At 48.2% G+C, this 13819-nt stretch overlaps 2 protein-coding genes across 2 annotated transcripts; one reads left to right on the forward strand and one right to left on the reverse strand.

Annotated features, from left to right (window-relative positions):
- Positions 1–7461: 7461 nt before the first annotated feature.
- On the reverse strand, positions 7462–8130 carry LOC121861349. The gene has a single exon (XM_042358997.1). The coding sequence runs from the start codon at positions 8128–8130 to the stop codon at positions 7462–7464; it is 669 nt and encodes a 222-aa protein (XP_042214931.1).
- LOC121861350 (uncharacterized protein DKFZp434B061-like) lies at positions 8129–12958 on the forward strand. Its single transcript, XM_042358998.1, has 2 exons — positions 8129–8141; positions 11862–12958. Exons 1-2 carry the CDS (start codon positions 8129–8131, stop codon positions 12956–12958), a joined length of 1110 nt encoding a protein of 369 aa, XP_042214932.1.
- The last annotated feature ends 861 nt before the right edge of the window (positions 12959–13819 follow it).

The raw sequence follows: 13819 nt of genomic DNA on the forward strand, positions 1-13819 counted from the left end.
GAGGCCCTCAACTTCAGGTTCCATCGCCTAGGGAAGAAGGTTTGGGACAAGCTCCTGGACGACCCTCACAGCCCAGACCACCTACGCGGGGAAGACATCAACGGAGGGAGACCCCACGCCTGGTGGCCCCGGAGTCTGCCCGCACTACAACAACCCAACCCGCGATCCATCTATGTCCGCCACAGTGATCCACCTTAGATTAAAACTTAGATGATATAAATTCACATTTAACAAGTCACAATCAAGTGAGTCCATAACGTAATACAGTATAAGATGTTAATAAACTTGTAATTGTAAAATCAATCTAGTCATTGTCTACTAAAATAACCATTGTGCAACCTCATTCTAAATCCTAGGTTAGCTTAGTTAGCCAACAAACTCTGTAATATGTAAAACAAGGGGTGTCGTCCCCCTCTGTTTAACTCATTAAACTTCTTTTCCAACCTTTCCCCCCACGACTATATGTTGTGACTTCTCTATCCCTCATGTCTGGCTGTGCCTTGAGCCCCAGCATGCCTTCCATCCTTTCCCCACCTTAACCTAAAAAAAAAATGGACTGTGGTGGTGGGGTGGTAGGTTGTTGTGGTGGGTTGTGGTGGAGTGGTGGTGGGTGAGGAGAGAGAACCTAGGAAGGTGAGGAGAACCTAGGGAGGTGAGAGGGAGAACCTAGGAAAGTGAGGGAGAACCTGGGGAGGTGAGAGGAGAACCTAGGGAGGTGAGGAGAGAACCTGGGGAGGTGGGGGGAGAACCTAGGGAGGTGAGAGGGAGAACCTGGGAGGTGGGGAGAGAACCTGGGAGGTGGGGGAGACCTGGGGAGGTGGGGAGAGCCTGGGAGGTGGGGGAGGAACCTAGGGAAGGTGAGGAGGAGAACCTGGGAAGGTGGGGAAGAGAACCCGTAGAGAGTCGAGGTCATCAACACCAGGAGGGAGTGAGTGAGGAGGCAACCATGGGGAGGGGTGAGGCAGTAGCAGATCACGGTTGTAGCAGGGGTGAGGCTGTCTGGTCCGGGGGTATAGGGAGTTACCTGGGTAGGGGAGGTTACCTGGAGGTTACCTGGGTGGGGAGGTTCCTGGGTAGAGAGTCTTCCTGGGTAGGGTGAGGTTACCTGGGTAGGGGAGGTTACCTGGGTGGGAAGGTTACCTGTAGGGAGGTTACCTGGGTGGGAAGACTTACCTGGGTAGGGGAGGTTACCTGGGTAGGGAGGTTACCTGGGTAGGGAGGTTACCTGGGTGAAGTCTTACCTGGGTAGGGGAGGTTACCTGGGTAGGGAAGGTTACCTGTGATAGAGACATATTAGAATATATATATATATATATATATATAAATTTTGTTGAACTAACTGATGAAAATTATAATTGAAGTAAAAAAAAATCGTTAAAATTTATTTTTATTAATTCAATTGCCCGCCCTTGGCCTAGTTACCTGCACCTGACCTCTCACATGCCCTAATTGACCCAGTGACCTGCCTTCCTTCTCCCAGCTGCCACGCCCATGCCCAGCGCCCCGGAACCACAGGCCACCCGCCCTCATGTTGCTGATAATCACGAATCGATGCCCGGAGGAGGCCAGAGCAAGGGCAACACGCCACCACACACGCCGCCACACACGCCGCCACCACACATGCCGCCACATGCCACGACACGCCACCACACACACACACCACCACACTACCCACCACACTACCCACCACATGCCACCACACACACCACCACACATGCCGCCACCACACACATGCCGCCACCACACACACAGAATTCCTCTTACACCTAGTATTGTATCTTGGTGGTGGTGGTGGTGGTGAGGTGGGAATACTGTGGGACTGATAGTAGTAGTAGGCAACCCACATATCTTCAAGCTCACCCCTCACTGCAACATTTCAACCTGACAACAAGCAACCTCTCTCTCTCCCTCAGGTGATAATTTACTCTACCTGTTGAAGAACAGACAAATGACGTTAAATAACTCCCAAATGACAAACTCTCGCCTTGATGAAAATTGTTTAGAAGAAATAACAAACAAACCGAGCAAGAATTACACAAATAATTTTAATTTATTTATTTTTTATTTAGTATTTATTTATTTATTATTATTATTATCATTTATTTATTTTTTTATTATTTTTTTTTTTTTTTTTAGGAAATGAGATTGTGTTGGTAATACTTAAGAAATATTTAGGAAAATTTAGTTCTCACGGAGAATTTTTAGTGGTAAATCTCGGTATTACAGTGGATGTTTATATCTGGTATTACAGTGGGTGTTTATATCTGGTATTACAGTGGGTGTTTATATCTGGTATTACAGTGGGTGTTTAAATCTGGTATTACAGTGGGTGTTTAAATCTGGTATTAGTGGTGTTTATATCTGGTATTACAGTGGGTGTTTAAATCTGGTATTACAGTGGGTGTTTAAATCTGGTATTACGTGGGTGTTTAAATCTGGTATTACAGTGGGTGTTTAAATCTTGGTATTACAGTGGTGTTTAAATCTGGTATTACAGTGGGTGTTTAAATCTGGTATTACAGTGGGTGTTTAAATCTGGTATTACAGTGGGTGTTTAAATCTGGTCAGTGGGTGTTTAATCTTAATCTGGTATTACAGTGGTGTTTAAATCTGGTATTACAGTGGGTGTTTATATCTGGTATTACAGTGGTTGTTTAAATCTGGTATTACAGTGGGTTTTATATCTGGTATTACAGTGGGTGTTATATCTGGTATTACAGTGGGTGTTTAAATCTGGTATTACAGTGGGTGTTTATATCTGGTATTACAGTGGATGTTTATATCTGTATTACAGTGGGTGTTTAAATCTGGTATTACAGTGGGTGTTTATATCTGGTACAGTGGGTGTTTAAATCTGGTATTACAGTGGGTGTTTAATCTGGTATTACAGTGGGTGTTTATATCTGGATTACAGTGGGTGTTTATATCTGATACAGTGGGTGTTTAAATCTTATTACAGTGGTGTTATATCTGGTATACAGTGGATGTTTATATCTGGTATTACAGTGGGTGTTTAAATCTGGTATTACAGTGGGTGTTTAAATCTGGTATTACAGTGGTGTTTATATCTGGTATTACAGTGGGTGTTTATATCTGGTATTACAGTGGGTGTTTATATCTGGTATTACAGTGGGTGTTTATATCTGGTATTACAGTGGATTTTTATATCTGGTATTACAGTGGGTGTTTAAATCTGGTATTACAGTGGGTGTTTAAATCTGGTATTACAGTGATGTTTATATCTGGTATTGTGGGTGTTTAAATCTGGTTTACAGTGGGTGTTTAAATCTGGTATTACAGTGGGTGTTTAATCTGGTATTACAGTGGTGTTTATATCTGGTATTACAGTGGTGTTTAAATCTGGTATTACAGTGGGTGTCATTTAAATCTGGCAGTGGTGTTTAAATCTGGTATTACAGTGGGTGTTTATATCTGGTATTACAGTGGGTGTTTAAATCTGGTATTACAATGGGTGTTTATATCTGGTATATTACAGTGGGTGTTTAAATCTGGTATTACAGTGGGTGTTTATATCTGGTATTACAGTGGGTGTTTAAATCTGGTATTACAGTGGGTGTTTAAATCTGGTATTACAGTGGTGTTTAAATCTCTGGTATTACAGTGTGTTTAAATCTGGTATTACAGTGGTGTTTAAATCTGGTATTACAGTGGGTGTTTATCTGGTATTACAGTGGGTGTTTATATCTGGTATTACAGTGGGTGTTTAAATCTGGTATTACAGTGGGTGTTTAAATCTGGTATTACAGTGGGTGTTTAAATCTGGTATTACAGTGGTGTTTATATCTGGTATTACAGTGGGTGTTTATATCTGGTATTACAGTGGGTGTTTATATCTGGTATTACAGTGGGTGTTTAAATCTGGTATTACAGTGGGTGTTTAAATCTGGTATTACAGTGGGTGTTTAAATCTGGTATTACAGTGGGTGTTTATATCTGGTATTACAGTGGGTGTTTATATCTGGTATTACAGTGGTGTTTATATCTGGTATTACAGTGGGTGTTTAAATCTGGTATTACAGTGGGTGTTTAAATCTGGTATTACAGTGGGTGTTTAAATCTGGTATTACAGTGGGTGTTTATATCTGGTATTACAGTGGGTGTTTATATCTGGTATTACAGTGGGTGTTTAAATCTGGTATTACAGTGGGTGTTTAAATCTGGTATTACAGTGGGTGTTATATCTGGTATTACAGTGGATGTTTATATCTGGTATTACAGTGGGTGTTTAAATCTGGTATTACAGTGGGTGTTTATATCTGGTATTACAGTGGGTGTTTAAATCTGGTATTACAGTGGGTGTTTATATCTGGTATTACAGTGGGTGTTTAAATCTGGTATTACAGTGGGTGTTTAAATCTGGTATTACAGTGGGTGTTTAAATCTGGTATTACGTGGGTGTTTAAATCTGGTATTACAGTGGGTGTTTTAAATCTGGTATTACAGTGGGTGTTTAAATCTGGTATTAGTGGGTGTTTATATCTGGTATTACAGTGGGTGTTTATATCTGGTATTACAGTGGGTGTTTATATCTGGTATTACAGTGGGTTTAAATCTGGTATTACAGTGGGTGTTTAAATCTGGTATTACAGTGGGTGTTTAAATTGGTATTACAGTGGGTGTTTAAATCTGGTATTACAGTGGGTGTTTATATCTGGTATTACAGTGGGTGTTTATATCTGGTATTACAGTGGGTGTTTATATCTGGTATTACAGTGGGTGTTTATATCTGGTATTACAGTGGGTGTTTATATCTGGTATTACAGTGGGTGTTTATATCTGGTATTACAGTGAATATTGTTTACATCTCACTGTACTTTGTATCGTTAATATCGAAGCTGGAATACAGGTTCAGGTGAAAATACAGGTAGGTAGTTCAGGTACAAATTCAGCTGCAGGTAACAAGATGTCTACCACCGACAGAATCACGCCCAACCTCCAGTTCTTTCTTTCTTTCTTTCTTTCTTCTTTCTTCCTTCTACTTTCTTTTTTCTCCTTTTCTTCTTTCTACTTCTTTCTTCTTCTTTCTACTTTCTTTTTTCTTCTTTTTCTTTCTACTTTCATTTTTCTTCTTTTTCTTTCTTTCTTTTCCTTCTTTCTTCTTTCCTTTTCATCTTCTTTCTTTCTTATCAGTTAAATCTTCTCTAGTTATTGGTGGTAATATCACACTCCTTCATTCATCATCTTTCTCAATATTTCCTTCCCCATATCTTTATTATCATCTTATTACCTCTTTGTTCTTCTTCTTTATTTGCCTTTTTTTCATTGGTGTTATTGATTGATTGTAAAGACGTGGGTGTATGTTATATGTACATACACAAACAGATACACAAGCAAGCACATACATACATACATACACACAAACAAATACACAAATAAACAAACACACATGCACATACACACAAACAAATACACATGTAAACAAGCACATACATACATACACATACACACAAACAAATACACACAAACAAATACACATATAAACACATGCACACAAACCAATACACACAAACATACACACAAACATATACACACACGCATACACACACACACGCATACACACACGCACACACACACACGCACACACACACATACACACACACACACATACACACACACACACACACATACACACACATACACACACACATACACACACGCACACACACACATACACACACGCACACACACACATACACAATTTAATCTAACTGGACTTTTTATGGAATTTAAAACTTTATAACAGAGTTTTAGCTTCACATAAAATTACAAAGTTAATTCTTTCATACAGCCGCCATTTTGGTCCAACCTTCCGGGGCAATGGCCAGGTCGTTGGTGACTGATGGACATGGCCAGGTCGTTGGTGACTGATGGACATGGCCAGAGACTGTTGGTGACTGATGGACATGGCCAGAGACTGTTGGTGACTGATGGACATGGCCAGAGACTGTTAGTGACTGATGGACATGGCCAACTGATGGACATGGCCAGAGACTGTTGTGACTGATTGACATGGCCACTGTTGGTGACTGATGGACATGGCCAGAGACTGTTAGTGACTGATGGACATGGCTGAGACTGATGGACATGTTGGTGACTGATGGACATGGCCAGAGACTGTTGGTGACTGATGGACTGGGTTGAGAGACTGGACTGGACATGAGAGACTGTTGTGACATGATGTTACTGACTGGCCATGGGAGACTGTTAGTGACTGATGGACATGGCCAGAGACTGTTGTGACTGATGGACATGGCCAGACTGTTGGTGACTGATGGACATGGCCAGAGACTGTTGGTGACTGATGGACATGACCAGAGACTGTTGGTGACTGATGGACATGGCCAGGACTGTTGGTGACTGATGGACATGGCCAGAGACTGTTAGTGACTGATGGACATGGCATGGGTGACTGATGGACATGGCCAGGACTGGTGACTGATGGACATGGCCAGAGACTGGTGACTGATGGACATGGCCAGGAGATGTGTGACTGATGGACATGGCCAGAGACTGTTGGTGACTGATGGACATGGCCAGAGACTGTTAGTGACTGATGGACACAGAGACTGGTGACTGATGGACATGGCCAGAGACTGTTGGTGACTGATGGACATGGCCAGAGACTGTGTGGTGACTGTTGGTGACTGATGGACATGGCCAGGGACTGTGACTGATGGACATGGCCAGAGACTGTTGGTGACTGATGGACATGGCCAGAGACTGATTGGTGACTGATGGACATGGCCAGAGACTGTTGGTGACTGATGGACATGGCCAGAGACCCTGTTGACTGATGGACCAGACTGTTGGTGACTGATGGACATGGCCAGAGACTGTTGGTGACTGATGGACATGGCCAGACTGTGACGATGGACATGGCCAGAGACTGTTGGTGACTGATGGACATGGCCAGAGACTGTGATGACTGGACATGGCCAGAGACTGTTAGTGACTGATGGACATGGCCAGAGACTGTGACTGATGGACATGGCCAGAGACTGTTGACTGATGGACATGGCCAGAGACTGTGACTGGACATGGCCATGACTGATGGACATGGCCAGAGACTGTTGGTGAGTGACTGTGACGATGGACATGGCGGGCTGGTGACTGATGGACATGGCCAGGACTGTTGGTGACTGATGGACATGGCCAGAGACTGTTGACTGATGGACATGGCCAGAGACTGTTGGTGACTGATGGACATGGCCAGAGACTGTTGACGATGGACATGACTGTTGGTGACTGATGGACATGAGACTGTGTGGTGTGATGACTGTTGGTGACTGATGGACATGGCCAGAGACTGTTGGTGACTGATGGACATGGCCAGTGGTGACTGATGGACATGGCCAGAGACTGTTGACTGATGTGGACATGATGGACATGGCCAGAGACTGTTGGTGACTGATGGACATGGCCAGAGACTGTTGGTGACTGTTAGTGACTGATGGACATGTGTTGGTGACTGATGGACATGGCCAGACTGATGGACATGGCAGAGACTGGTGACTGATGGACATGGCCAGAGACTGTTGGTGACTGATGGACATGGCCAGGACTGTGTGACTGATGGACATGGCCAGGACTGTTGGTGACTGATGGTGGACTGATGGACATGGCCAGGACTGTTGGTGACTGGATGGCCAGAGACTGGACGATGGACATGGCCAGAGACTGTTGGTGACTGATGGACATGGCCAGAGACTGTTGTGACTGATGGACAGACTGTTGGTGACTGATGGACATGGCCTGACTGATGGACATGGCCAGAGACTGTTGGTGACTGATGGACATGGCCAGAGACTGTTGGTGACTGATGGACATGGCCAGGAGCTGGACTGATGGTGGCCAGAGACTGTTGGTGACTGATGGACATGGCCAGAGACTGTTGGTGACTGATGGACATGGCCAGAGACCAGAGACTGTTGGTGACTGATGGACATGGCCAGAGACTGTTGGTGACTGATGGACTGGCCAGAGACTGTTACTGATGGACATGGGTTGACTGATGGACATGGCCAGAGACTGTTGGTGACTGATGGACATGGCCAGAGACTGTTGGTGACTGATGGACATGGCCAGAGACTGTTGGTGACTGATGGACATGGCCAGAGACTGTTAGTGACTGATGGACATGGCCAGAGACTGTTGGTGACTGACGGACATGGCCAGAGACTGTTGGTGACTGTACGTATCATACCTCAACCTTATACCCATCATACCTCAGCCTTATACCCATCATACCTCAGCCTTATACCCATTATGCCTTATACCCATCATACCTCAGCCTTATACCCCAGCCTGTGTGTGTGTGTGTGTGTGTGTGTGTGTTACGTGACAGACGAGGCCCATGTGGTTGCCGGTGGCGTGGGTCGACTAGTAAATATTTCAGGTGGGAGCGCTTGAGTGGGTCGCTGGTTGCCTGTAGTTCGTGACCTTTCATGTAACGCGGGAGGGGAAAAAAATAAAATAAAATGCCTGCTGTGTTTCCATCACCTCTTGGGAGAAAAGTATAAGTGCTGATTTTGGAGTCTTTGTACCGTCAGAATTACTTGTATATGAAGGTGTGTGTGTGTGTGTGTGTGTGCAACCTACAAGCCGACATTTGCAAGGTTAACCTAACTCCAGTCAACAATGGCATTAAGAAGAAGACTATTACATTGTAAGATTATTTCAGAACCTCACAAATTATACCGGAGACTGTAGCTAATAAATTCCTCAGATTATAGAGCCAAGTCGTAAGATTAAAAACGTAATATGGCTCAAGGTTTCTCACTGTCGATCTTAGACAGGTATTAATATTTTTTGTGGCCGTTGTTATTGTTATTATTATTCTGTTGGGGGTAATAATTCGGTATTAGTTAATTCCTTGAGCAGGATCTTTACGGCGTGGATTAACTGAAAGGATTCGCCACCACACCGCCATGACACATTCACCAGCTACCTGAGAGGGATATCCTGTTGTGCTTTCTCTCATTGTATGTTTCATGGTGATTCATTTATTGTTTAGTGTTGGATTTTTGAGCGAGAGAAGGAACAGAAGACGTTAGGACAACCAGCTAATCATTGCTTGATCGAGCTACTACTTTGCTGTCACTCGGAATCGAGTATGACAATCATCCAGCTTTGATACAATATGAGTTTCTAAGGATGTCACCTTCGTGCGGGAGGGGCGTCAGCAAGCGTGTTTCTGGTGCTAGCGCTGATCTGCCTCGGTATGCAGTCGGGCTAACTCGAAAATATTAACTCCTTCGTGTGTTGCTCCTTCAAGTGTTACAGTGTGGAGTGTTCGTCTCCCAGGTGAGGGGGTCGATTTGGCACTTTTTCAGGTTAGTCTTAAGACTATCCTTGTACCTTTTCGTTGCCCGCCAGCGTTACGTTTACTATTCGTTAGGTGTCTGTAAAGTAGCTGCTTTGGCATTCTACTGTCGTCCATGCGGGGAACACGGCCAGTCCAGAGTAGCTGTTCATGGATAATGGTAGCCTCGATGCTCCTACAGTTGGTGTCAGCGAGAATACTGGCATTTGTTCTCTTGTCTTCCCAGCGAACTCGGAGGATGGAACGTAGACTACGTTGGTGAAAAGTTTTCAAGTGCCTTGAGGTGCCTCCTGTATGTGACCCATGTCTCACTGTTCGATACACGTACAACCTTATAGATAGTTTCAGCTCCCTACAGCTGAAGACACAGGTACGGAGTATGCGAAAAGTTTGAGATGCACATCTGATCCGATGTTGAATCTCTTCATCGATGTCTGCAGTGGTGGCCAGGTGGGAACCAAGGTACTGGAAGTGAGTAACATTAGATAGGGTAGTACCGTTAAGCTGGATGGGTGATGGTGTGGCTGAACCAGGGACAGGCTGAAAGAGAATCTGAGTCTTACGTACCTTCACCTCAAGACCGAAGTGTGCATACGCATCTGCGTAGGTGTTCAGGATCTCCTGTAGGTCGAGTTCAGTGTGAGCGACGAGTGTGAGGTCGACTGAATGCTGAAGGTCAGGAATGGAAGCGGCCGGCACCTTTGTTCCTGCCTGGAGTCGTCTGACATTACCAGACCGAGCCACGCCAGTCATTACTAGACCAAGCCACGCCAGTCATTACTAGACCAAGCCACGCCAGTCATTACTAGACCGAGCCACGCCAGTCATTACTAGACCGAGCCACGCCAGTCATTACTAGACCGAGCCACGCCAGTCATTACTAGACCGAAAACCACTCGGTCATTACTGAACCGAGCCGCCAGTCATTGCAAGGAGCCAAAGCCGCCAGTCATTACTAGACCAGGCCACGCCAGTCATTGCTGAACCGAGCCGCCAGTCATTACTGAACCGAGCCACGCCAGTCATTACTGAACCGAGCCACGCCAGTCATTACTAGACCGAGCCACGCCAGTCATTACTAGACCAAGCCACGCCAGTCATTACTGAACCGAGCCACGCCAGTCATTGCAGACCAGGGCACGCCGGTCATTACTAGACCGAGCCACGCCAGTCGTTACTAGACAAGGCGCCAGTCATTACTAGACCGAGCCGCGCCAGTCATTACTGAACCGAGCCACGCCAGTCATTACTAGACCAAGCCACGCCAGTCATTACCAGACCGAGCCACGCCAGTCATTGCCCAGACCGGTACGCCAGTCGTACCAGACCGAGCCCGCCAGTCATTACCAGACCGAGCCACGCCAGTCATTACCGGGCCGAGCCACGCCAGTCATTACCAGACCGAGCCACGCCAGTCATTACCAGACCGAGCCACGCCAGTCATTACCAGACCGAGCCACTCCAGGTCATTACTGGGCCGAGCCACGCCAGTCATTACTAGACCGAGCCACGCCAGTCATTACTAGACCGAGCCACGCCAGTCGTTACCAGCCGAGCCACTCCAGTCATTACTGGAGCCAAGCCACGCCAGTCATTACTGAGCCGAGCCACGCCGGTCATTGCAGACCGAGCCACGCCAGTCGTACCAGACGCCGAGCCACGCCAGTCATTACCAGACCGAGCCACGCCAGTCATTACCAGACCGAGCCACGCCGGTCATTACCAGACCGAGCCACGCCAGTCATTTACTAGACCGAGCCACGCCGGTCATTTACTGGAGCCGAGGCCACGCCAGTTATTACTAGACCGAGCCGCCGGTCATTACTAGACCGAACGCGCCAGTCATTTACTAGACCGAGCACGCCAGTCATTACTAGACCGAGCCGCCAGTCATTTACTAGACCGAGCCACGCCAGTCATTACTAGACCAAAGCACGCCAGTCATTACTAGACCGAGCCACGCCAGTCATTACTAGACCGAGCCACTCAGTCATTACCAGACCGAGCCACGCCAGTCATTTACCAGACCGAGCCACGCCAGTCATTGCAGACCGAGCCGCCAGTCATTACTAGACCGAGCCACGCCAGTCATTTACTAGACCGAGCCGCCAGTCATTACTGGGCCGAGCCACGCCAGTCATTACTAGACCGAGCCGCCAGTCATTTACTAGACCGAGCCACTCCAGTCATTACTAGACCGAGCCACGCCAGTCATTACTGAACCGAGCCGCCAGTCATTAATGGGCCGAGCCACGCCAGTCATTGCCAGACCGAGCCACGCCAGTCATTACTAGACCGAGGCCGCCAGTCATTGCTAAGCCGAGCCACGCCAGTCGTTACTAGACCGAGCCACGCCAGTCATTACTAGACCGAGCCACGCCAGTCATTACCTGAACCGAGCCACGCCAGTCATTTACTAGACCGAGCCACGCCAGTCATTACTAGACCGAGCCGCCAGTCATTACTGGGCGAGCCACGCCAGTCATTACTGAACCCGAGCCACGCCAGTCATTACCAGACCGAGCCACGCCAGTCATTACCAGACCGAGCCGCAGTCATTACCAGACCGAGCCACGCCAGTCATTACCGGAACCGAGCCGCCAGTCATTGAACCGAGCCACGCCAGTCATTTACCAGACCGAGCCGCCAGTCGTGCAGACCGAGCCACGCCAGTCATTGCAGACCGAGCCACGCCGGTCATTTACCAGACCGAGCCCGCCGGTCATTACTAGACCGAGCCGCCAGTCATTACTAGACCGAGCCACGCCAGTCATTACTAGACCGAGCCACGCCAGTCATTTTAGACCGAGCCACGCCAGTCATTACCAGACCGAGCCACGCCAGTCGTTACCAGACGAGCCACGCCGGTCATTGCCAGACCGAGCCCGCCGGTCATTACTAGACCGAGCCACGCCGGTCATTGCAGACCGAGCCACGCCAGTCATTACCAGACCGAGCCCACGCCAGTCATTACCAGACCGAGCCACGCCAGTCATTACCAGACCGAGCCGCCAGTCATTACCAGACCGAGCCGCCGGTCATTACCAGACCGAGCCACGCCAGTCATTACCAGACCGAAGCCACGCCAGTCGTACCAGACGAGCCACGCCGGTGCATTTACCAGACCGAGCCACGCCAGTCATTTACCGAACCGAGCCACGCCAGTCATTACCAGACCGAGCCACGCCGGTCATTACCAGACCGAGCACGCCAGTCATTACCAGACCGAGCCGCCAGTCATTACCAGACCGAGCCACGCCGGTCATTACCAGACCGAGCCGCCGGTCATTACCAGACCGAGCCACGCCAGTCATTACCAGACCGAGCCGCCAGTCATTACCAGACCAGGCCACGCCGGTCATTACCAGACCGAGCCACGCCAGTCCATTACTGAACCGAGCCACGCCAGTCATTACCAGACCGAGCCACGCCAGTCATTACCAGACCGAGCCGCCAGTCATTACCGAACCGAGCCACGCCGGTCATTACCAGACCGAGCCGCCAGTCATTACCAGACCGAGCCGCCAGTCATTACCAGACCGAGCCACGCCAGTCATTACCAGACCGAGCCACGCCAGTCATTACCAGACCGAGCCGCCAGTCATTACCAGATAACCGAGCCACGCCGGTCATTACCAGACCGAGCCACGCCAGTCATTACCAATTTGAGCCACGCCGGTCATTGCAGACGAGAGCCACGCCAGTCATTTACCAGACCGAGAGCCACGCCAGTCATTACCAGACCGAGCCACGCCAGTCATTTTCCAAGACCGAGCCACGCCAGTCATTACCAGACCGAGCCGCCAGTCATTTACCAGACCGAGCCACGCCGGTCATTGCCAGACCGAGCCACGCCTGTCATTACTAGACCGAGCCGCGCCGGTCATTACTAGACCGAGCCACGCCAGTCATTACTACTTAGACCGAGCCACGCCGGTCATTACACTGAACCGAGCCGCCAGTCGTTACTAGACCGAGCCACGCCGGTCATTTATAGACCGAGCCACGCCAGTCATTACTAGACCGAGCCACGCCGGTCATTACTGAACCGAAACCCTCCAGTCATTACTAGACCGAGCCACGCCAGTCATTACTAGACCGAGCCGCCAGTCATTACTAGACCGAGGCCACGCCGGTCATTACTAGACCGAGCCACGCCGGTCATTACTAGACCGAGCCGCCAGTCATTTACTAGACCGAGAGCCACGCCAGTCATTTATAGACCGAGCCGCCGGTCATTACTGGTCGAGCCACTCCAGTCATTACTAGACCGAGCCACGCCAGTCATTACTAGACCGAGCCGCCAGTCATTACTAGGCGAGCCACGCCAGTCATTACTAGACCGAGCCGCCGGCCCATTACTAGACCGAGCCACGCGGTGTTTACTAGACCGAGAGCCACTCCAGTCATTACCAGACCGAGCGCGAAGTCATTACCAGACCGAGCCACGCCAGTCATTACTGAGCCTGCCATACC

This window comes from Homarus americanus, unplaced genomic scaffold (assembly GCF_018991925.1).
Source record: "Homarus americanus isolate GMGI-L3 unplaced genomic scaffold, GMGI_Hamer_2.0 scaffold24260, whole genome shotgun sequence".
Classification (NCBI taxonomy): Eukaryota; Metazoa; Arthropoda; class Malacostraca; order Decapoda; family Nephropidae; genus Homarus; species Homarus americanus.

What these genes read in the sequence shown, in the direction of transcription:
- LOC121861349 (XM_042358997.1), bottom strand. Translation starts at nt 8,130, where the DNA reads ATGTCCATCAGTCACCAACAGTCTCTGGCCATGTCCATCAGTCACCAA.